The 26,253-nt window shown below is 42.1% G+C and overlaps 1 protein-coding gene across 1 annotated transcript in view; it reads right to left on the bottom strand.

Annotated features, from left to right (window-relative positions):
* Nucleotides 1–26,253, bottom strand: part of kat2b (K(lysine) acetyltransferase 2B) — a 76,467-nt gene that overhangs the window by 20,564 nt on the left and 29,650 nt on the right. The window contains exons 2-8 of the mRNA XM_060904973.1: nucleotides 21,339–21,477; nucleotides 21,044–21,189; nucleotides 19,162–19,248; nucleotides 18,395–18,576; nucleotides 6,145–6,336; nucleotides 4,392–4,489; nucleotides 1,796–1,921 (exon numbers count right to left, since the gene is read on the bottom strand). Coding sequence (XP_060760956.1) covers nucleotides 1,796–1,921; nucleotides 4,392–4,489; nucleotides 6,145–6,336; nucleotides 18,395–18,576; nucleotides 19,162–19,248; nucleotides 21,044–21,189; nucleotides 21,339–21,477 — 970 coding nt within the window. The remainder of the gene's footprint in view (nucleotides 1–1,795; nucleotides 1,922–4,391; nucleotides 4,490–6,144; nucleotides 6,337–18,394; nucleotides 18,577–19,161; nucleotides 19,249–21,043; nucleotides 21,190–21,338; nucleotides 21,478–26,253) is intronic.

Here is a 26,253-nt window from a genome sequence, read left to right as displayed (position 1 = left end):
GCTGGATCCTATCCCAGCTGACTACGGGTGAGAGGCGGGGCACACCCTGGACAAGTCGCCAGGTCATCACAGGGCTGACAGAAATATGACTTTAATAAAAATAGTTTCTATTGCATCTAATCATTCTTGGTATGATCCAACATTAAAGGTGCACTATGTAGGATTTAGAGGGATCCATGACCAGAAATGGAATATAGTATTTATAATTATGTTTTCATTAGTGTTTGATCACCTGTAGCTACCAATCGTTCTGTTTTTGCTAGCTCAGAACGAACCTGTCACAGGGACCGGGTCCACTTCCACAGGTGTTCCACCGCCAGGTTTCTACCGTAGTCCAGAATCAAGCCAAACAAACCAAACTGGAGAGCACATTTTGCATTTCACGTTTTTAGCGGCAGCTTGAATCCAGCACCCGAAATAAGATGAAAAAAAAAGAAAGGAAGACGAAGATGACGAAAGAAGAGATAAATGTGAGTGAAGTTGTATTCTTGCTTTTGGTGTCTCATCTCATCTCATTATCTGTAGCCGCTTTATCCTGTTCTACAGGGTCGCAGGCGAGCTGGAGCCTATCCCAGCTGACTACGGGCGAAAGGCGGGGTACACCCTGGACAAGTCGCCAGGTCATCACAGGGCTGACACATAGACACAGACAACCATTCACACTCACATTCACACCTACGCTCAATTTAGAGTCACCAGTTAACCTAACCTGCATGTCTTTGGACTGTGGGGGAAACCGGAGCACCCGGAGGAAACCCACACGGACACGGGGAGAACATGCAAACTCCACACAGAAAGGCCCTCGCCGGCCCCGGGGCTCGAACCCGGACCTTCTTGCTGTGAGGCGACAGCGCTAACCACTACACCACCATGCCGCCTGCTTTTGGTGTATCCAATAAAATAATATTATTATGCTCAGAGTTGAATCCTGTCTGAGGTAAAGTTTTATTCCTGCGCATGTGGTGTAAGTTTACACATAAACACCGAGCCAATAACCACATACCAAGTTTTTATTTTTGGAAGAAAACCATAAAACAGGGCGGCACGGTGGTGTAGTGGTTAGCGCTGTCGCCTCACAGCAAGAAGGTCCGGGTTCGAGCCCCGTGGCCGGCGAGGGCCTTTCTGTGCGGAGTTTGCATGTTCTCCCCGTGTCCACATGGGTTTCCTCCGGGTGCTCCGGTTTCCCCCACAGTCCAAAGACATGCAGGTTAGGTTAACTGGTGACTCTAAATTGACCGTAGGTGTGAATGTGAGTGTGAATGTGAATGGTTGTCTGTGTCTATGTGTCGGCCCTGTGATGACCTGGCGACTTGTCCAGGGTGTACCCCGCCTTTCGCCCGTAGTCAGCTGGGATAGGATCCAGCTCGCCTGCGACCCTGTAGAACAGGATAAAGCGGCGAGAGATAATGAGATGAGATGAAGTTTTTATGACACTTAGCTTCGTTTTATATGAAAAATTTATCGGAAACCCACCTAAAAACGAATTAAATGTTGATTAACCCAACAGTCACTAAAATAAACCAAAATATAAAAGCAGCCACGCGTGCGCTGCCACAGGAATTAAACTGCGGCTCTGCAGACAGATGTTACTGCGCTTGAGGCCACCGTAGGCTCCAACACACCCTTGGTGAGGGAGAGCTGAGGGAGGGGTATTCAGTTGGTTGCAGTCTGCAACCTCACCTTTAGATGTCACTAAATCCTACATAGTGCACCTTTAAGTAAAAAAATAACCCTAACAGAAATGAATGTTTAAGTGTTTGAGCATTAATGTTGTGGTAATTGACTAATATTTTACCTGTGCTAGGTTCCAGAGCGGATGCAGTTTTGCGTGCAGGACTCACACTGCCTGTTCCCGTCAGCCCCACAGGAGAGGACGTAGTGGTGCAGTAGAGTGGCCGGGCCACCTGGGGCGCACTGATCACTAAACCAATCAGAAAAAGTTAAAAACAACCCAAAGTTTTAAAAAAAATGCTTGTTTCCAACCTAATGTAACTCAAACATACGAACATTTTTAATATTTAAAATATCAGGTTTATTTCATGCAATTTTCCAGTGGCCAATCCTGTAGCAGCCGTGCAGTGCATCAAATCATGCAGATACAAATCAAGAGTTTCAGGTAATGGTCACTTCAAACATCAGAAAGAGGAAAAAAGGTGATCTCTGGGACTTTAACTGTGGCATGGAGGAGTATTTCAGAACCTGCTGATCTCCTGGGATTTTCGCCCACAACAGTCTCGAGTTGACACGGAATGGTGCGGAAAAAAAAAAACCCATCCAGGTTGCAGTTCTGTGGGCAGACATGCCTTATTGATGAGAGGTCAGAGCAGAATGATTGGTTCGAACTGACAGGAAGGCTCTAGCAACTCAAATAAGCACTCCTTATAACCGTGGTGAGCAGATAAACAACAGCAGCAGAGGACTACAGTGAGTTTCACGTGTGTCAGCCAAGAAAAGGGATCGGAGACTACAGTAGGCACAGATGCACAGTTTAAAGATTGGGGGAAAAAAAAAAATCGCCTGGTCTGATGAAGCTTGATTTCTGCTGCAGCATGCAGGAACCTCCTGGATCCTCACCAGTCTGGCTTCCAAGCCAGACACTCAACCGAGACTGCACTTCTCTCTGTCAGTGAGGCACTTCATGCAGCACGTGCCACCTCCCGCTCCTCTGTCCTGATTCTCCTTGACCTTTCTGCTGCATTTGACACTGCTGATCACCCCATTCTCCTGTTGTCCTTATCAGCACTGGGGATCTGCGGGACAGCCCTAGATTGGTTCAAACCCTACCTCACCAGTCACTCCTTCCAGGTTATCTGGGCTGGTACAGTATCAGCACCACTTCTCACTGGTGTCCCTCAAGGTTCAGTCCTTGGTCCGCTTCTCTTCTTCCTCTACACCCAGACTCTTGGCCCAATTACCTCTGCTCATGGTCTATCCCACCACTGTTAGCTGGCCATAAGGGCAGCTTTTCCCCCCAGTGCAGCTGCCTCATCAATAAAGACTCGAACCTCACACTTCCAATCTGTGACATTAATGCACTTCCTCTTCGAACTGCGATTCTGAACATTTCATAGTCATGTCCTACATTCTGTGAACTTTTATTGCACATTCCGGCTCACACTGGATAGAACAGCTTGGTTATTTATTTATCCCACTGCACACGTTCTCTTCTTCTCACACATTTATGTCATCACTCTTCTTCATCTTCATCATGTGACCTGTTTTTGCACATTCCGGGACATTTTTTTTGTTCTGTGTTTATATTGCATATTTTTATGCTGTTTGCACTGTGATTGGAGTTGCTTTTAATCTCATTGTACATGTGTATAGTGACAATAAAGGCATTCTAATTCTAATTCTAATAGTGTAGAGCTTGGTCTTTAAAACAACCCATACACATCTCATCTCATTATCTGTAGCCGCTTTATCCTGTTCTACAGGGTCGCAGGCAAGCTGGAGCCTATCCCAGCTGACTACGGGCGAAAGGCGGGGTACGAACCCGGACCTTCTTGCTGTGACGCGACAGCGCTAACCACTACACCACCGTGCCGCCCTACCCATACCCCTTAAATATGTCTATTTTTCAAATTTGTATATTTTAGAGTCTTCTTATTTTTTATTCTATTTATATACCTACTTTTGTCCTTTTTTCCAATCTTGTATCTTCACTGTTCAAGCACCAACCACCAAAGTATGTGAGAATGGAATTGGGAATAAATTTGATTCTGATTCTGCTGATGACACTCTATTGTTTCTCCCTTTTCCTCCTTCTGACACACAGGTCTCTGCTCACATCTGTGCTTGCCTGTGTGACATCCACAGCTGGATGGACAACCATCACTTGAAGCTCAACCCAGGCAAAGCGGAGGTAATCTACATTCCTGCTCCATTCTCTCCACCCTTGGACTTCACCATCTCCTTGCTCTACATCACCTTCACCCAGCACGAAGAACCCAGGGGTCGTGTTTGACGATAAACTCTCCTCTTCAGCGAACATCGCTGCAGTGATCTGGATGTGTAGATTCCTCCTTTACAACATTCAAAGGATCTGCCTCTTCCTCACTACCAACTCTACTCATCTCCTGATCCAAGCGCTGATCCTCTTTTAATTCAGTGCTCTTCAGTGGTCTTCCCAGTCACCAGATCTGAATCCAGCGATGTGGTAGAACAGGAAAGTCGCAGCATGAAAGTGCACCTTCTGAAAATCTGCGGCAATTTAGTGATGTAACCATGTCAACATGGAGCTGAATCTCAAAGGAATGTTTCCAACATCTTGTGGAATCCATGCCATGAAGAACTGAAGCTTCACTGAGTGCAAAGGGAAGTTCTACTAGGATGATGTTCATAATAATAAAGTGATGTTTTTAAGACATTCAAAATAAAAATCAAGTCACCTCTAGGGATATGTCCACCTGACGCACCACCCATGGAGTCTTCACTCCAAATAGGAGAATTAGGGCTGTACACCTCCTCTTCCAACATAGAAAGGAACCTAAACACATGCAAACACACACAATATAACAACACACCACGGGCGATTGCTCTAAGACAACGAGGGAGGCTCAGCCTCCTCTAAAAATGACGAACATCGTGTAGGATGAATTGCGCTAGGCTTATGTTATAGCCGACCTTATAACATTGCTATTTCAGATCCAGAATCATAGAAATATATGTGCTCAACCCAACTACAGTGCGAAATCATTCCGTTATAACTTTCCCCAGTTCGCCTAATGTGTGCGTGAGTTTTTCCCCCTCGTGACAGCGCGATGCAGCCCAGCCTCAGTGCACTTCAATGGCATTTGGGAGCTCTGCGCTTTTCAATCTCAAAATGCAAGACGATTATTGGACAAATACTGCGAAAATGCCCGCCCACGGACTCCGAGCCTCACAGTGGGAGGGACATGGCAGTTTCCGTGAGGAGACTGGTGATTGGTGAAAGCGGCCGGATATTTTCTTTGATTGACAGCTCATTTCAAATATAGACAGGCAGCAGTGAATTTCAGTTCAGTCCCATGCGGATTCGCAAGTGCTGTGGTGTATTGTAAGAGATCAGCTTACATTTCGATTTCATTCATTACATACGGTTTCTACCAGCTTTTTTAGTTTGTATATATTTTCATTGTAAATAAAGTGTAAATATAGTGTTGTCAAGTTTGCTATCTTAGTTCCAGAAATGTCGTTTGTTTGAGTGACTGAACTTGAACTTGAGGGGGCTAGTCAGCTAGCAAGAAAGCTGCGCACGGAGGCCAAGCATTGCTGATTTAATTTTGGCAAAGCCATTTGCCAGTCTTCCTTTCGAGGAAAAAATTAAAATTAAAGGGCAGGGTAGACCAACGCCTCAAACTGACTTGGTGAAAAAGGTAGGGAATAATACTCGTTCCTTTCAGCTCTCCTGGTACGAGAAAGTGAATTGGCTAACAGCAAGTGACCCACATCAACAACAGTAAATAGGCTACTTTAGTAATATGTCATGGATGGACCAAAAATATAGAATCTATTTAAAATGTTTATGCTGAGTATATTATATTGGAATATATATTTCTCTGGATATGAATTAAACACAGCTACAATTTGGAAAACATTTTTAAACAAAAACACAGCCGAGAACATTTCACACTACAGACCTGGATTAAAAGTGAAGGGTTATCAAAATTGTCAATAAAACATTTCTCAGTCAAAATAAGTAAAATATAGGGAAAGTGTCATTGAATGAAATGTGTGGCACCCAGCTCTATGTTTGGCTCCCCAAGGTCAGTGCTTGTGCCTATTCCAGAACACTCTGCTGTTACTGCTGAGGTTCCTGACAAAGAGCTGCTTTCAATAATGATCAATTTTTAAACAACATGCCACAATTTTAAAATATAAAATGTTAAAATATACCCCCCCCCAACACCACCATCATGTATATTGGACAGTAGGCTAATGGGCCAAAAGAACCTGTTATTTCAGTTTGTGACCCTGCCAACAATCAGCCAGATCAGAGGCAAGAGTATGGGCAAAATTGCTGTGTTTTTTCTTTTTTCTTTTAAAATCTGGAAATATCGTAACCGACCAGCCTCCCCTGTTTGAAAGACTACCAGCCGCCACTGCAACACACACATTTACAAGTTCTGTGAAGACGGTATGTTTGATCATGCATGTTCTCACTTGGGGAAGTGTGTTAGGATGAGTGTTCGTTTCTCAGGAGGCAGTTTGTCTTTCTCCTGCCTGGCCTGTTCCAGCAGCTGTTTTCTCATGATGGTGAAGACAGAACGCAGTAGAGTGCGGCCAAAGATCTGCGTAGCCTCATAGCGCGGGAGACTGTCGCAAAACTGCGGTACGTTACAGTAGCACAGCCACCTGCAACAGTAGCACACAAACAAAATAGTTCAACAAAACTATTTTGTTTATATAATATTTCAACATCAGTTCAACAAAACAACAACACAAGAACACATTGCATGTTAATAAAAAATAAAGGGTACAGTCCAAAAAGAAAAACAAAACAAAAAACCCACCACCAACACAGTGCTGATAGATACAGTCAGGTCTGTACTCCACCACAATGGATTTGAAATGATGCCATCAACATGTGATTGAAGTCTGACTGTGACTTTCAACTTTAATTCAAGGTCTTTAACAAAAATATCACATTAACCTTTTAGGAATTACAGCCTTTTTTTTTTTTAACACAGTTCCTATATTTTAACAGACTCAAAAGTAATTAGGCAAGCTAACAATTATAATGTAATGATTATGTTTTGGGTTATTATCCATCTGTATTGTGAAATACTGTCCTATTAGTTTTGCAGCATTTGATTGAATCTGAGCATAAAGTAAAGCTCGACACACTCCAGAATTCATCCTGCTACTTCTATCAGCAGTTACATCATCAATAAAACACCAGGAACCCAGTTCCATTGGCAGCCTTACACACTCATGTCCACCATGTTTAACAGAAGATACAACCCCGATTCCAAAAAAGTTGGGACAAAGTACAAATTGTAAATAAAAACGGAATGCAATGATGTGGAAGTTTCAAAATTCCATATTTTATTCAGAATAGAACATAGATGACATATCAAATGTTTAAACTGAGAAAATGTATCATTTAAAGAGAAAAATTAGGGGATTTTAAATTTCATGACAACAACACATCTCAAAAAAGTTGGGACAAGGCCATGTTTACCACTGTGAGACATCCCCTTTTCTCTTTACAACAGTCTGTAAACGTCTGGGGACTGAGGAGACAAGTTGCTCAAGTTTAGGGATAGGAATGTTAACCCATTCTTGTCTAATGTAGGATTCTAGTTGCTCAACTGTCTTAGGTCTTTTTTGTCGTATCTTCCGTTTTATGATGCGCCAAATGTTTTCTATGGGTGAAAGATCTGGACTGCAGGCTGGCCAGTTCAGTACCCGGACCCTTCTTCTACGTAGCCATGATGCTGTAATTGATGCAGTATGTGGTTTGGCATTGTCATGTTGGAAAATGCAAGGTCTTCCCTGAAAGAGACGTCGTCTGGATGGGAGCATATGTTGCTCTAGAACCTGGATATACCTTTCAGCATTGATGGTGTCTTTCCAGATGTGTAAGCTGCCCATGCCACACACACTAATGCAACCCCATACCATCAGAGATGCAGGCTTCTGAACTGAGCGCTGATAACAACTTGGGTCGTCCTTCTCCTCTTTAGTCCGAATGACACGGCGTCCCTGATTTCCATAAAGAACTTCAAATTTTGATTCGTCTGACCACAGAACAGTTTTCCACTTTGCCACAGTCCATTTTAAATGAGCCTTGGCCCAGAGAAGACGTCTGCGCTTCTGGATCGTGTTTAGATACGGCTTCTTCTTTGAACTATAGAGTTTTAGCTGGCAACGGCGGATGGCACGGTGAATTGTGTTCACAGATAATGTTCTCTGGAAATATTCCTGAGCCCATTTTGTGATTTCCAATACAGAAGCATGCCTGTATGTGACGCAGTGCCGTCTAAGGGCCCGAAGATCACGGGCACCCAGTATGGTTTTCCGGCCTTGACCCTTACGCACAGAGATTCTTCCAGATTCTCTGAATCTTTTGATGATATTATGCGCTGTAGATGATGATATGTTCAAACTCTTTGCAATTTTACACTGTCGAACTCCTTTCTGATATTGCTCCACTATTTGTCGGCGCAGAATTAGGGAGATTGGTGATCCTCTTCCCATCTTTACTTCTGAGAGCCGCTGCCACTCCAAGATACTCTTTTTATACCCAGTCATGTTAATGACCTATTGCCAATTGACCTAATGAGTTGCAATTTGGTCCTCCAGCTGTTCCTTTTTTGTACCTTTAACTTTTCCAGCCTCTTATTGCCCCTGTCCCAACTTTTTTGAGATGTGTTGCTGTCATGAAATTTCAAATGAGCCAATATTTGGCATGAAATTTCAAAATGTCTCACTTTCGACATTTGATATGTTGTTTATGTTCTATTGTGAATACAATATCAGTTTTTGAGATTTGTAAATTATTGCATTGTTTTTATTTACAATTTGTACTTTGTCCCAACTTTTTTGGAATTGGGGTTGTATTTAACAAATGCTTTGGATCATGAGCCCTTCCTTTCCTCCTCCATACTCTTCTCTTCCCATCATTCTGGTATAAGTGAACCTTGGTTTCATCCGTCCAAAAAAATCTAGAACTGAGCAGGCCTTCTAATAAAGTTTAATCAGGCCTTTCTGTTCGTGAGTGTTGCCAGTTCTTTACATCTTAGGGTTAAACCTTCTGTATTTGCATTCATGAAGGTGTCTCTTGATTGCAGACTTTGACAATGATGGGCGAACTTCCTTGAGAATGTTTTTGACTTGGCTAGATGTTTCAAAGGTTTTTCTTCACCAAGGAAAAAAAATCCTATGATTATCCACTTTACTTGTCTTCCCTGGTCTTCCAAGCATTTTGATGTTGCTCAGCTTATTCCTTCTTTTTAAGAATGTACAAATTGTTGATTTGTCTGTCTTTATCCTGTCTTCAGCTCGGTCACTCCAACCACCTTCATGTTCTCTCTCAACACATCCATAAACCTCCTCTTTGGCCTTCCTCTTTTCCTCGTGCTTGGAAGCTCCATCTTCAGCATCCTTCTCCCAATATACTCACATCTCTCCTCCACACGTCCAAACCAACACTAATTTGTCTCCAAACTGTCTAACCTCGGCTGTCCCTTTAATATACCTGTTCCTCATCCTGTCCATCTTTGTCATTCCCAGTGCAAAGCTTAGCATCTTTAACTCTGCTGCCTCCAGCTCTGCCTCCTATCTTTTCATCAGGGCCATAGTCTCCAACCCATAGAACATGGCTGGACTCTTGGCTGGACCATTTTCTACAGCTTCCCTTTCACTCTTGCTGGTACCCTTCTGTTCCAAATCACTCCTCTTCACCCACTCCACCCTACCACCTTTTCTTCACTCCTTCTCCACTCCCTGTTACTTTGGACAGTTGACCAACTATTTAAACTCATACACTTTTGCCACCTCTACTCCTTGCATCCTCACCATTCCACCATCATTCCTCTCATTCACATATGCTGTCTTGCTCCTACCGACTTTCATTACTCTTCTCTCCAGTGAATACCTCCACCTCTCCAAGTTCTCCTCAACCTGCTCTCACTACAGATCACAATGTCCCCTGTGAACATCATAGTCCATGGAGATTCCTACCTGATCTTGTCCATCACCTGGTCCCTGACCATTGCAAACAAGACAGGCTCAGAGTCAATCCTTGATGTAATCCCACCTTCACCTCGAACCCATCGGTCACTTCAACCGCACACACACAATATCATCCTCACAATATCATCTGCAAACATCATTGTCCATGGGGTCTCCTGCCTGATGTTATCAGTCAACCTGTCCATTATTACTGCAAACAAGAAAGGGCTTAGGGTCGAGCCCTGGTGCAATCTAACATCCACCTTAAATGCATTCATCATTCCCACTGCACATCTCACTGCTGAAGGGCTTTAGATGCCTGGAGATGGCTTCTCGGCTATTTCCAGGCACATTTTTGTGATCTTCAAAGGCCAAATTACACTCAACATTAGTTGCTAATTCCACTACAAACTGAATATAATTTACAAGAAAATGTCTAAAGATTCAAGAGAAACATGCTTAAAGTTCTACCCAAGAAAACAGTAGCACACACAGGTCAGTTCCATGCCTAGAAAAAAGTCTGGGGGCCAAGGGTGTTCCAGTTGGTTACAACTTACTGGGACTCATATACTGTATAGGTACTATAATAACACTCATGAAACATTATGTCAACGATGATTATTTTATACAAAGTCTATAAGAAATTTAGTAATTAACAACACAACTATTCTTACATAATAGAGTTAAAATTGAGTCAGAGATTCCAAGTAACTTTGTAACAAAATGACTCAAAATAGTGGAGCAGGTTAAGGCAGATTTTGCTCCAAATCATGCACTTTGTGATATAAGTATGAAACTTGGCATGATTGTTGCTGATAGGTCACTTTTTCAGAAAAAAGTGCTAGCCACGAAAAAAATTCAATATGGCGGCTATTTTTTCAAGATGGCCACCAGACGTGTCCCTGTTTTGTGGTTTTGCTAAAAAAAACACAGTGCAAATTATGATATGAACATGAAATTTGGCAATAATGTTCTGTGTAGGTCATGTTATCAGCTAAAAGTGCTAGCCCCCCAAAAAATTCAATATGGCGGCCATTTTTTCAAGATGGTCGCCAAAAAATCCCCCATTAGTGGTCTTGCTCTGGTGTCAAAGTACAAAAGATGAATTCAATGAAACATTTTTGATTTATTGCCATTATAATACTGAATTACATGCAGAAAAACAGAATGATTGCACAATTAGCCAATCTGGCATGATGAAAAGCCTATTTTTCACAGTGGATAATCTTGTGAAACCCTTACATTCCAATGCTTTTTTGGGAAAATTCCCATATCTTTCCTAAGCTCCAAGAGTTTTTTCTTGCTGATTGATCCTTCCATCAAATAGTCCCAAATGAATTGGTCACATGATTTTCCAGCATGCTCACAGGCCTTTCAGAGAAAAACAAGTGAATGAAAATAGTGCTAATGCTCAACAGTGAAAAATAACTTGGTCAAATCTATGACATCGACAAAAATATCCATTGCTGAGATCTATCTTTTATCCCTGAACTGCTACCCCCCCTCCCCCAGCACCCAATTACACAGTTTTAGGTAGACAATGCCCCCTACCATAAAAATGGTTTGCCAGCTCTGATTTATGAATGGATATGTACCACTGTCCAAAGTGAAGTTTGGTAGACCATTTGAATTTGGATTACTTTGCCATCGCCAGCATGGCTAGGCCCAAAGTTCAGTCACTGTTCCTTGCTTAAAAATCTCACAAGGGCAACTGCACAGTGGAGTACACCCTATTCCAGCCTTTGAGCACTTGCATTTGGGATACTAACTCAATGTTTAGCTGACATTGAACCCCATGCTGAGTTTCACAGCAGTGTCTGTCACCAGTGTGCCCTGGTAGTGAGCGACATACACTCTCTTCTTACGCCCTATGAACTGCCAGAAGATGTGCCATTACTCGGCGTCCTCATAGTCCTGTTCCAGTAAGTGCCATTACTCGTCCTCCTCATCCCCTTCCGGTTAGTGCCATTACTCAGTTTCTTCTGCCAAGAGCAACTGGTTCTGAGGCGCCAGATACCCGCCTTTCGCACCACCTCTATCTGCAAAATCACCCCTGCCGGCTCTGGAAGGCTAGGGTGGACACTTGACTGCCAGAGGCTGTGCGGTTCGCAAGCCATTTGGGATATTTTGTAAGCAATGAGAGCTCATTGCCATCCCGGCAATAGCAGTCCATTTTAGGGGCACACATGAGCACAACCACACAACGGGGATGTGCATCTGGCAGCCGTCTTGAAAAATGGCTGCCATATTGAATGTTTTGGTCTGTTAGCACTTTCAACTGAAAACATGACCTACACAGAACATTATTGCCAAATTTCAGGTTCATATGACAATATGCACTGTGGCTTTTTAACAAAGCCACAAAATGGGTACGTGTCTGGCGGCCATCTTGAAAAATGGCCGCCATATTGAATTTTCTGGAGGGCTAGCACTTTTAACTGATAACATGACCTACACAGAACATTATTGCCAAATTTCATGTTTATACAACAATTTGCTCTGTGTTTTCTTAACAAAAACATGAAACGAGGATGCGTCTGGCGGCCATCTTGAAAAATGGCCACCATATTGAATTTTTTTCGTGGCTAGCACTTTTTTTCTGAAAAAGTGACCTATAAGCAACAATCATGCCAAATTTCATGCTTATATCACAAAGTGCACGATGGTTTGCTTAACCTGCTCTACTAAAGCTAGACATGGTCATATCATTTGGCATTCAGACTAAAACCTGCTGCACTGGAACTTAGGAAATAGAAGAAAATAAAAACTCTATTAAAATATAAATCTACATCATACAAAGCATATGACTGACTGTCATTCTTATTATAAATTTAAAAAAAGCACATAACAACAACAACAACAACAACATAACCACTGATTGGCAGTTTGGCACCGAGCATAATACTGTACTGTAAAGTTTCATATTAACTGAACTCTTAATCAACCGACTGGATTAATCAGGTACCGTCAGCTCTAAAACACTAGTTCAACTGCCTCGAGTAATAAAAACAACAGTGAACACCGAGTGGATTGTTATTGTCTTATTATTGAGGAGCCTGTAGTTTGGTGGAGCTAGGACCTTCGGGGGCCGAGTTATGAATTTTTAAAGTCGGGCCCGCGGGGCCCCTGTTTCACAGGCCGTGTTACGACATAATGTATTCGCTCAGTGTAACATTTGGAAGAAGACTGGAAGTAGATTAGATCCATATCTTTACAATTTTGTCATGGGCCATCCGGTTTGATGCTTTTGAAATACAGACTGACGAATGTGAAAATTACCGGTCAGTGTCCGCCGGCCCGGCCTCATTTCCCACACTGCTGTCATATGCCTTCTCCAGATCCACAAACACACAATGCGGCTCCTTCTGGCCTTCTCTGTATTTTTCCATCAACATTCTCAAGGCAAACATTGCATCTGTAGAACTCTTTCCTGGCATGAAACCATACTACTGCTCACAGATCTTCTTAGCCGAGCTTCCACTTCTCTTTCCCACAACTTCATGTTGTGGCTGACCAACTTTATACCTCTGTCCTTACTACAGCTTGGCACATCATCCTACCAGTTCATTTCTTCTCCTCTCCTCAGGCATCCTCTCACTTTCCAAGATTAACACAATCTAGTTAAAACCTCCACTCCCCGCTCTCCTAAACATCTCCATATCTCCACAGGGATGTCATCTGGACCAAGCGCCTTTCCATTTTTCATCATCTTCATCGCCGTCCTCACTTCATCCTTGCTAATCCACTGCACTTCCTGATTCACTATTCCCACACCATCCACCTCTCTCATTTTCTTCATTCATCAGCCCCTCGAAGTATTCCTTTGATCTTCTCAACACACACTCCTCACTTGTCAGTACATTTCTATCTTTATCCTTCATCACCCTAACCTGCTGTATATCCTTGCCAGCTTGGTTCCATGGTCGAGCCAATCAGTACAAGTCCTCTTCTCCTTCCTTAGTAGCCAAGCTTTCATACAACTCGCCATACACCTTTTCCTTTGCCACCTCTCTCTTCGCCATATACTCCTGTCGACTTTCTTCATCTCTCGGACTATCCCACTTCTTCTTCACCAACCTCTTCCTCCGTATACTTTCCTGTACTTCCTCATTCTACTACCAAGTCTCCTTGTCTTCTTTCCTCTAACCAGTGCTTGCTTTAACTCCTTCCTGAACTCCTCCCTACAATATTCCTCCTTCAACTTGCTTTTAACATTGACAATAAATTTTATACATCACACATACAGTGTCTTGCAAAAGTATTCATCCCGCTTGGTGTTTGTCCTGTTTTGTCGCATTACAAGCTGGAATTAAAATGCATTTTTGGGGGGTTAGCACCATTTGATTTACACAACATGCCGACCACTTTAAAGGCGTAAATTGCTGTTTTGTTGCGATACAAACAATAATTAAGATGAAAAAACAGAAATCTGGAGTGTGCATAGGTATTCACCGCACCAGTCAATACTTTGTAGAGCCACCTTTTGCTGCAATTACAGCTGCAAGTCTCTTGGGGTATGTCTCTATTAGCTTAGCACGTCTAGCCACTGGGATTTTTGCCCATTCCTCAAGGCAAAACTGCTCCAACTCCTTCAGGTTGGATGGGTTGCGTTGGTGTACAGCAATCTTCAAGTTATGCCACAGATTCTCAGTTGGATTGAGGTCTGGGCTTTGATTAGGCCATTCTAAGACATTTAAATGTTTCCCTTTAAACCACTCCAGTGTAGCTTTAGCAGTATGTTTAGGGTCATTGTCCTGCTGGAACATGAACCTTCGTCCCAGTCTCAAACCTCTGGCCGACTCAAACAGGTTTTCCTCCCTGTATTTAGTGCCATCCATCTTTCCTTCAGTCCTGACCAGCTTTCCTGTCCCTGCAGATGAAAAATATCCCCACAGCATGATGCTGCCACCACCATGCTTCACTGTACGAATAGTGATCTCAGGGTGTTGGGTTTGCGCCACACATGGCATTTCCCATGATGGCCAAAAAGATCAATTTTACTCTCATTTGACCAGAGAATCTTCTTCCATGTGTTTGGGGAGTCTGCCACATGCTGTTGGGCAAACTCCAAATGGGTTTTCTTAAGCAATTACTTTTTTCTACACTCCGTGGAGTGTACGGCTTAAAGTGGTCCTATGGACAGATACTCCCATCTCCGCTGTGGATCTTTGCAGCTCCTTCAGTGTTATCTTTGGCGTCTTTGTTGCATCTCTGATTAATGCCCTCCTTGCCCGGTCTGTGAGTTTTGGTGGGCGGGGCCTTCTCATCAGGTTTGTAGTGGTGCCATTTTCTTTCTATTTTGCTATCATGGATTTAATGGCGCTCCCTGGGATATTCAAAGTTTAGGATATTTTTTATAACCCAACCCTGATCTATACTTCTTCACAACTTTGTCTCTGACCTGTTTGGAGGCTCCTTGGTTTTCATGTTGCTTGCTTAGTAGTGTTGCAGAGTCAGGGTCCTTCCAGAACAGGTTGATTTATACAGACATCATGTGACACTTTGATTGCACACAGGTGGATCTCATCTCATCTCATTATCTGTAGCCGCTTTATCCTGTTCTACAGGGTCGCAGGCAAGCTGGAGCCTATCCCAGCTGACTACGGGCGGAAGGCGGGGTAAACCCTGGACAAGTCGCCAGGTCATCACAGGGCTGACACATAGACACAGACAACCATTCACACTCACATTCACACCTACGCTCAATTTAGAGTCACCAGTTAACCTAACCTGCATGTCTTTGGACTGTGGGGGAAACCGGAGCACCCGGAGGAAACCCACGCGGACACGGGGAGAACATGCAAACTCCGCACAGAAAGGCCCTCACCGGCCACGGGGCTCGAACCCAGACCTTCTTACTGTGAGGCGACAGCGCTAACCACTACACCACCGTGCCGCCCCAGGTGGATCTTAATCAACTAATTATGTGACTTATGAAGTGAATGGGTTGGAGCAGCTCTTATTTAGGGGTTGCATACAAAAGGGGGTGAATACCTATGCACACTCTAGATTTCTGTTTTTTCATCTTAATTATTGTTTGTGTCACAATAAAAAAAAAAATGTGCACCTTTAAAGTGGTCGGCATACTGTGTAACTCAAATAGTGTTAACCCTCCAAAAATCCATTTTAATTCCAGCTTGTAATGCAACAAAACAAGACAAACACCAAGGGCAGGGTATCTGCACATTTTTCAAGTACAAATTTAAAGACTTTTAAGACCTTTTCAAGACCTCTAAATGGAAAAATTAAGACTGTACCATGGCAAAGAAAATGATAAATATGACAACTTAAAACTGTTTCCTGCAATAGATCTTTTTTACTAACTTTAAGAAGAATGCACACAATTGGTGAACAACAGGGTGCATCAATGGCAACTGTTAGACACGCAAACAGCTGAAGCAAAGCCGTGTGTTCTGGGCTGCAGAACTACTGTAGCAGCGAGGAGAAGACTGGGGTTTACTGGAGAAAACACCATGAATCATTTCGAAAACGAAAACAATAAACAGCAAGTAGAACCAGCTGAACAACCTTAGCCGGCATTATTTCAATCCCTAAAGATTATCTTTGATGATGTGTGATTTTGTGTCCGACAGCAAAATCAGTGGTACAGTACACAGCTGGCTGAGGAAGTTCTCGAATATCTTCTGCATTATAGCAGGGAACAGCATAAACCTGTTTCTGCAGTCATACAATCATCAGAGCGTTACATTCAACACAGAAAAACTACTGTCACCTTTCATAGCCATTATCAATATTAATCAGTGTGTTGTAATAACTGCAAACTAATTATCATCAGTGCAATTGTTATATCAATGTTCATTATTCAAAAATAATCATTAATTATTATCTATAATCCATGAATAATTGTTTGTATTACTACTACTACTACTAATAATAATAATAATAAATAATAACAACTACTTTTTAATAATAATTAAAAAAAACCTCAATAACATTTTAATAATCACTACTTATTAGCTATATTAATTAATAATAGAGTAGCAATTATTATAATTCAGTATTATTAATTACTACTTAATTAATAAGCAGTGATTATCAAAATGTAATTTAATAATAAGTAGTAATTGTTATTATCAACTACTAAATTATACTAATAAATAATAAGTAGTGATTATTAAAATGCTATAAAATTGAGTTATAAGATTAGTTAAAATTATTATTAAAAAAGTAGTAATTATTATTATTAGTAGTAGTAGTGATACAAACAATTATTCATGGATTATAGATAATAATTAGTTTTTAATAGTGAACATTGATATAACAATTGAACTGATAAAAATAATAATAATAATAATAACATTTACAACAAGTATTACTATTATTATTATTATTATTATTTAGTAGTAGTAGTATAGTTATTTTATATCAATGTTCACTATTTTAAAAAATTATCTATAATCCATGAGTATTTGTTTGTATTCTACCAATTACTACGTTTTAATAATTATTTGTAATAATTTTTAATAACTTAATTTTATAACATTTAATAATCCCTAGTACTTATTAATCACTAATTCATAAGTAGTAATGATTAATAAATCAATAATAATTACTATTACTACTAATTATTATTAGTGGTTGTTAATATTATTATTATTATTATTATTATATTAAAAACACTGTTGTTGACGATAGGTAATAAAACAAAAACTTTTTGTACAAATTATTTATATTGTACTATATTTAGAATTATTGTATTTTCTGGAGTTCTTTTTAATTGAGTTTTGAAATAAAGGTTGTTTATATATTTATATTAAACTTAGTACAATAAACAATGTTAATTATGTAAAAAAATGATGCTAATCACTATTATTAGTAATATTTCCTATAAGTCCCATTTTCCACCTGACTCTTGTGCACATGCGCGAACCCCCCTGCGTTTCACTCCGGAGCGCTTGACCTCTAACACACGCGCGCCTCGTGTCCGTGAAAAACCAGTTTCCCAGTCCGCCGTGTCCCCAGTGCTGCGTTATCGTCTTTAAACACATTTGTGCGATCCAGCGCTTTTTATCGCAAACGATTCTTCTCCTTATTTTGGGGGTATTTGTCATCCCCCAACCACTTGTCGTTAAACAGACATCTTCCCATAATTATCAACGCTTTCTAGCACCCGCATAAGCTACCTGCGCATCTCTCACTCTTCACCACCACCACACCACACCACACTGAACCGCACCGCACCACACCGCCTCCAGTAGCCTCCTAACGTTAGCTCTTGTTCTACGGAACGCACAGAACCAATGCTGCCCCCAAAAGGTACGCTGGTCACTTTTAAAATTATGGTTAAAAAAATACCCCAAACCGGATGGAGACATTTCACTCGTTCAGTCCAATATTAAATTTAATACCTCCCTTTCGAAAATTCCACTCATTCCAAACAATTTAAGACGTTTTTAGGCCTTGAAAACCGAAAGTTGTATTTAAGACTTTTTAAGGACCCGCAGGAACCCTGAAGGGGGATGAATACTTTTGCAAGACTAATATATATAAAAATAAAAGCAGGCCTCAAACAGCATCAAGCAAAGGCCCCTATGAGGCTGAGGCTAACAGCTACTTTAGCAAGTCTGCTCAAACTCGTGTATTCAGCTTCCAGTACCACCTCAGTGTCCCTCTTCCTCTTGCCGTGGCTCATTTAGTGCAGATGCCATGTTTTACTACTACGAGACATTCAACCTAAAAATCACTGAAATAACTGAAAAATCATCAAAATCACCTGGTGTAGTTGATTTTATAGCCAGCTGCGTCATCAATAGGGACCCGCTGCCGTCTCTGCGACGGCGTCTCCAACTGCCAGAAGTTGATCTGGTTTAGGAACATCTTGGCCAGTTCCACAATGGTCTGTCGCTCTTTCGATGGGAGGTGACTGAACTTGTACTGAACAAAGTTATTCACCCCCTAGAACACACACCAGGATGCCAGTGAATCACATTTTGCATGCAGCTCTGCAGTGATGGCCACACTACCTACAGGCAGCACATGTTCTTACATCGCAAAATAACAACTTCACTTCTGATATGAGCTACATTCCAGATGATCAAATGACAAGACAGAAACTGACAATAAAGATGACACTGCTATCCGGTACAGTGTGAATCTAGCCAAAGTTGTATATACAGCCATGGGGAAAAAGAAAGTACACCCTTCTTCAATTCTCTATTTTTAGTTATCAGGGCCTATTATGGGGTCCTGTCCAACTTCTATAAACAAACAAACAAACAAACACCCTCAGGTGACAGATAGAAACACAGAATTGAAGGAGGGTAGGGTATATTTTCTTTTTCCCAGGACTGTACATGCACGTGGTGGCAATAATGGAAATAAATATGAGCCGTATTTGTTTAGTAACAAATACGGCTCATGTCTTATTAAATATTTTAATCGCCATCAAATTTTACTGCAAACTGATTTTAATGAAGTAAAACAGAGCGACTTCATTCGGTTCACAGTGTTCTCGTACTGATGTACGTTTGTGCCGTTTACCTGCTCGATGCTTGGTTTCTCAAACGGTGGACTCTCTAAAGCCTCCACCACAGGCCTCCCCATTTGCAGGATGCATTTCCTTAGCAACTAAAAAGATTTAAAATGCATGTCAGGGCTTATCTAGTACTGACACACACACACACACACACACACACACACACACACACACACACACACACACACACACACCATGTAACAGAAGACAGCATGGCCCTACATACTGTAGCTTTCAATTAAAAAACAAACAACAAACAAACAAACAAACAACAAACAAACAAACAAACCCAGGACTGTGGTGTCTACAAACCCCATTTTCAGAAAAGATGGGATATTTTCCAAAATGCAATAAAAACAAAAATCTGTGCTTTGTAAATTCACGTGAACCTTTATTTAACTGACAAAAGTACAAAGAAAAGATATTCAGTAGTTTTCCTGACCTTCTTTATATTTTGTAAATATAAACAGTTACAATTTCATGCCTGCAACAAATGGAAAAAAAAAAAAAAGAGTCGGGACAGAGGCATTATTACCATTGCGTTACATCACCTTTCCTTTAATAACACTTTTTAATCGTCTAGGATCTGAGGATACTAATTGTTGCAGTTTTGCAATTGGAATTTTTGTCCATTCTTGCTTGATACAAGACTTCAGCTGCTCAACAGTCCGTGGTCGCTGTTGTCTGATTCTCCTCTTCATGATGCACCATACATTCTCAATAGGAGACAGAGCTGGACTGGCAGCAGGCCAGTCAAGCACACGCACTCTGTGTCTATGAAGCCACGCTGTTGTAGCCCGTGCAGAATGAGGCCTGGCATTGTCCTGATTAAATAATAATGGACTTCCTGGAAAGAGACTTTGCCTTGAGGGCAACACACGCCCCTCCAAAATCACACCTCCATGTCAAGTCAATGGTATCTTCACACACATGCCCCTCCCCCATGCTGTGGGCACTGATGCCCCCCATACCATCACAGACGCTGGTTTTTGCACCTTTCTCTGATAACAAACTGGATGGTCGTGTTCACCTTTGGCACTGAGAACTGGACGTCCGGTTTTCCTGAAAACAAGCTGAAATGTGACTCATTTGACCACAGCACATGGCTCCACTGTCTTTTGGTCCATCTGACAGGAGCTCGGGCCCAGACAAAACGGCAGTGTAACACAGTTTCAGGTTGCATTTCTGGATGCAGCAGTGGACTGTGTTAAATGACAACAGTTTTCAGAAGTCCTCCCGAGCCCATGTGGCTATATTTGTCACATTAGCATGACGGTTTCTCAGGCAGTGCCACCTGAGGGCTTGAAGGTCACGCCCATTCAGCAGTGGTTTCTGACACTTTACACACCGAGATGTCGCCAATTGCTAACCCTGAATCTTTTCACAATATTATGTACTGCACATTTTGAAAGACCTGCAATCTTGCATTCAGAGATGTTCTTTTTGAATTGACTAACAATTCTCTCACAAATTTTGGCACAAATTGGTGAGCCATGCCCCATCCTTGCTTGCAAAGGCTGAGCCTTTGGTGCTGCTCCTTTTACACCTGATCACGATATCAATTAACCTGCTTATCGTGGAATCTTCCAAAATGATGTTATTTGAATATCCTATAAATTTTCAGTCTTATTTTGCCTCTGTCCCAACTTTGAGTGTGCTGCAGGCGTCAAATTCTAACTTCGTTTATATTTACAAAATACAATTAAGTTGGTCAGTAAAACTGTTGAAAACCTTTTCTTTGTACTTTTGTCAGGTAAATAAAGGTTCACCTGAATGAACTAATTACAGACTTTTGATTTTGGAAAATATCCCAACTTTCCTGGAAATTGGGTTAGTATGTGAATAGCAGACTAAATGAATGAGATGCCAATGGAACATGAAAGTCACCTTAAACAGAGAGAAGTAGACTTGCTTAGTGTCAGCGTCCTCCTCTTTGTGGACGCATGTGTAGAGATACTCCACATCCAGCACAATACCCAGTAATCTGTTCATCTCGTCTTCTGAAACGTTCTCCAGATGTGTTACATGGTCTCCTGGCCAATGAGAAAGGGATGAAACCTTACCCGCTTCAGAAACATCCATTCAGTTGGTCTGTTTCATCCAACCAGGCTGCCTAAATGACATGTTGTAAGCAAAATTCAGCTCTGCATCGTTTTTACAGCCTTGCACACACATATCTTACCTAAAGGGTGGCTGCAACTCCTGCAAGGTTCGAGGAGATTCACAGAGTTAGGTTGTTCAGCCCTGGGTGGGGTTGGAGGTGGTGGAGTAGGAGGCGGATTTTGGCTCTTCCAACCATTACACTTACAAGCTCCTTCAGCCTGTGGGAACAAACTATTATATCAGCTTACAGGAGTGTCGCGCACTACTGCTCAGATAAATGGACAGATTTGAATACTAGACTGATAATCAACAGCACAGATTAAGATTTACGTCCTAGCTATTGTGCAGACTAAAATCAAACAGATGAGAACCATCACAAGCTGTCTGTGGCCCGCCTCAACCGAATTCCTGCCCGTGCTCTTGGGCATTGCACCCCCAGGCCTCTTTTGGGAATACCATACATAGAAGCTGGTGAGCAACACCATGCAGGACGACAAACATCCTCTACACAAGCCCACACAGGATGCCAAACATCTCCGCTGGCTCCAACTTCAGCACTCTTAACCAATGGAGGACTGACTGGCAGCAGACCCCCCGACCCATCCAACTCAACGTCACCCCGGATCATGCTGCACTTTTAAAGTTGTATAGAACACCCATCCATCCATTATCCGTAGCCACTTGTCCTGTGCAGGGTCGCACGCAAGCTGGAGCCTATCCCAGCTGACTATGGGTGAGAGGCGGGGTTCACCCTGGACAAGTTGCCAGGTCATCACAGGGCCGACACACAACCATTCACACTCACATTCACACCTACGGTCAATTTAGAGTCACCAGTTAACCTAACCTGCATGTCTTTGGACTGTGGAGGAAACCGGAGCACCCGGAGGAAACCCACGTGGACACGGGGAGAACATGCAAACTCCACACAGAAAAGCCCCCGTCAGCCACTGGGCTCGAACCCAGAACCTTTTTGCTGTGAGGCGACAGTGATGACCACTACACCACCGTGCCGCCTCTTTTAAAAACATTAAGTGCAATATAAAAACATTAAATGCAATATTTCAACAGGAAATCTTTTGGTGGAGAGGGTGGAGACCTCGACTGGCTATCGTAGCCTGCAGGGAATCGGCCGTCAGACATTCTGTCGCATGTCCCAGACCCGGTGAAATGTAACTGAATTGTCTTGGCCAGCCCTAAGGGTCCCATCTGCATCTCATCATTGCTGAGGAGTGTGCTCCCATCACCCAATCAAGCATCCAGCCATAGCAGGTCATGATATATTTAACCATATTAACATGCCATTGTGTGTTATGCCTTATGTAAAGACTCTCGTCTCTGCGAGCCTACCACACAGATTTAATACTTGTCATTTTTAGGGCATACCTAACAACCTGTGTTTTCTCTCCCCCCCCCCCCATCTGTCCCTCTGAGTTACATGTTGGTCCTGGGATTGAGATGCTGGCCTCTTCTGCCCCTCGGACCTGCTTGATCCATCCTGGTGCCCTGTGTCTGGTCGGAGTTTTATCGCACCGCTCCTGTGAAGGACGGCCCCATGAGGACAGTTGAGGGTTATACCTGTTAAAACTGTTAATGTTATAGTCAGGCTGTCTGTTGTTGCCCAAATGAGGATGGGTTCCCTTTTGAGTCTGGTTCCTCTCGAGGTTTCTTCCTCATGTCGTCTGAGGGAGTTTTTCCTTGCCACCGTCGCCACAGGCTTCATCATTGGGGATAGATTAGGGATAAAATTAGCTCATGTTTTAAGTCGTTCAAATTCTGTAAAGCTGCTTTGCGACAATGTTTATTGTTAAAAGCGCTGTACAAATAAACTTGATTTGATTTGATTTGATGTACTTTCTTCTGCTATCTATGCAAAACACGAACAAGAGTGAACTTCAGTTTATGCACTTGTTTTAACAAGAGCAAGCCATTATTGAGATCACTATTCCTGAGAAATTAATGTAGCCCTTTTTACACACACATTCCCGAATACACAAATAAAGCACTTTTCCGAACTCAGAATTCTGTTACATTTATACACGATCCTACTTACAACAATAATTAAACGAGATGGGGAAAAAAGTTCTACGCATGTAACGTTACTGTTTACCTAAAATTTGCTTTTGGTTTTTGTTTTGTTATTTGAATAAATGTACACTATAAATACAGCACCAGTCAAAAGTTTGTACTCCCCTACTGTACTCTACTCATTCACAGGTGTTTCTGTATCGTGACTCTTTTCTACAATACTGAAGACATCAAAACTATGAAATAACAAATGGAACATATCTGGGAAAAAAAAAAAGTGTTAACAAAAACAATGCTTGATATTTTAGATTCTTTAAAGCATCAGCGTTTCCCTTGATGACGCTTTGCACACTGTTGGTGTTCTCTTAACCAGTTTCATGAGGGAGGCACCTGGAATGCTTTTCAATTAACAGTTGTGTCTCGTCAAAGGTTAATTAGTGGACGAGTTTCTTGCCTTCTGAATGCGTCTGAGATCAAACAGTAAAAAAATAAATAATAAATAATAAAAATACTCTCTGAAAAGGGGCGGCGCGGTGGTGTAGTGGTTAGCGCTGTCGCCTCACAGCAAGAAGGTCCGGGTTCGAGCCCCGTGGCTGGCGAGGGCCTTTCTGTGCGGAGTTTGCATGTTCTCCCCGTGTCCATGTGGGTTTCCTCCGGGTGCTCCGGTTTCCCCCACAGTCCAAAGACATGCAGGTTAGGTTAACTGGTGACTCTAAATTGAGCATAGGTGTGAATGTGAGTGTGAATGGTTGTCTGTGTCTATGTGTCAGCCCTGTGATGACCTGGTGACTTGTCCAGGGTGTACCCCGCCTTTCGCCCGTAGTCAGCTGGGATAGGATCCAGCTCGCCTGCGACCCTGTAGAACAGGATAAAGCGGCTACAGATAATGAGATGAGATGAGACTCTCTAAAAAACAGCCTTTTAACACAATTGTAGTAATCCGGACAGTATTATGTCAAGAACTGAACAACTAAGTAAAGAGAAACAACATCCGTCATTACTTTAAGACACGAAGTGATTTTAAATTAATAAAAATAAAGATAAAACAATGAATTAGAAGGGGTCCAAACTTTTGAGTGGGACCGTAGATTATGACTGTATCACCGGAGTTCACTCGTTCACATGCAGTTTCTTGTTTTATGTAAGAGGTCACTTATGGCCCCTGGAGCACTTTTAAAATAGATATGAAATAAAAGTACACATTACAATCACTTGGCGAAAAAGGTTTTTGTACCACGCAGTCCCAGGAGTCTGCCTGAATAGAATAGAAAGTGTTCAAGCGGATCGAAATGAAGATCACAAAGAAGGAGTGATCATGAAACATTTATATCGACTGTATCTGGGAGAGAAAAACAGAAAACGGAAAAAAAAGCAGAAGAGGACAAATAGATCCGAAATGCAGCATGGTGGTCATCACGGTCACCTCACAGCAAGAAGGTTCTGGGTTCAAACCTCGAGGTCTTTCTGTGTGGAGTTTGCATGCTCTCTTCATGTCTGTGTGGGTTTCCTCTGGGTGCTCTGGTTTCCTCACGCAGTCCAAAGACATGCAGATTCGGCCAACTAAACTGCCCACAGGTGTGAATGTGAGTGTGATGGTTGTTCATCTCTGTGTTAGGCCCGACAAATAGTGGAGCAATATCAGAAAGGAGTTCGACAGTGTAAAATTGCAAAGAGTTTGAACATATCATCATCTACAGTGCATAATATCATCAAAAGATTCAGAGAATCTGGAAGAATCTCTGTGCGTAAGGGTCAAGGCCGGAAAACCATACTGGGTGCCCGTGATCTTCGGGCCCTTAGACGGCACTGCATCACATACAGGCATGCTTCTGTATTGGAAATCACAAAATGGGCTCAGGAATATTTCCAGGGAACATTATCTGTGAACACAATTCACCGTGCCATCCGCCGTTGCCAGCTAAAACTCTATAGTTCAAAGAAGAAGCCGTATCTAAACATGATCCAGAAGCGCAGACGTCTTCTCTGGGCCAAGGCTCATTTAAAATGGACTGTGGCAAAGTGGAAAACTGTTCTGTGGTCAGACGAATCAAAATTTGAAGTTCTTTATGGAAATCAGGGACGCCGTGTCATTCGGACTAAAGAGGAGAAGGATGACCCGAGTTGTTATCAGTGCTCAGTTCAGAAGCCTGCATCTCTGATGGTATGGGGTTGCATTAGTGCGTGTGGCATGGGCAGTTTACACATCTGGAAAGACACCATCAATGCTGAAAGGTATATCCAGGTTCTAGAGCAACATATGCTCCCATCCAGATGACGTCTCTTTCAGGGAAGACCTTGCATTTTCCAACATGACAATGCCAAACCACATACTGCATCAATTACAGCATCATGGCTGCGTAGAAGAAGGGTCCGGGTACTGAACTGGCCAGCCTGCAGTCCAGATCTTTCACCCATAGAAAACATTTGGCGCATCATAAAACGGAAGATACGACAAAAAAGACCTAAGACAGTTGAGCAACTAGAATCCTACATTAGACAAGAATGGGTTAACATTCCTATCCCTAAACTTGAGCAACTTGTCTCCTCAGTCCCCAGACGTTTACAGACTGTTGTAAAGAGAAAAGGGGATGTCTCACAGTGGGAAACATGGCCTTGTCCCAACTTTTTTGAGATGTGTTGTTGTCATGAAATTTAAAATCCCCTAATTTTTCTCTTTAAATGATACATTTTCTCAGTTTAAACATTTGATATGTCATCTATGTTCTATTCTGAATAAAATATGGAATTTTGAAACTTCCACATCATTGCATTCCGTTTTTATTTACAATTTGCACTTTGTCCCAACTTTTTTGGAATCGGGGTTGTATTAATAAACACACCTTCTGCACTTCCATCTGTCTCCCAACCATCTCTGACAGAATACTTCACACTCCCTGATCAAGAGAAGCACATTCACCTGTTCATACGCCATGTTCAGGAACAAACTAATGTTAATGGCGCTGAAA

This window comes from Neoarius graeffei, chromosome 22, assembly GCF_027579695.1.
Source record: "Neoarius graeffei isolate fNeoGra1 chromosome 22, fNeoGra1.pri, whole genome shotgun sequence".
In the NCBI taxonomy this organism is placed as follows: Eukaryota; Metazoa; Chordata; class Actinopteri; order Siluriformes; family Ariidae; genus Neoarius; species Neoarius graeffei.
This window is presented reverse-complemented; position numbering and strand designations above follow the sequence as displayed.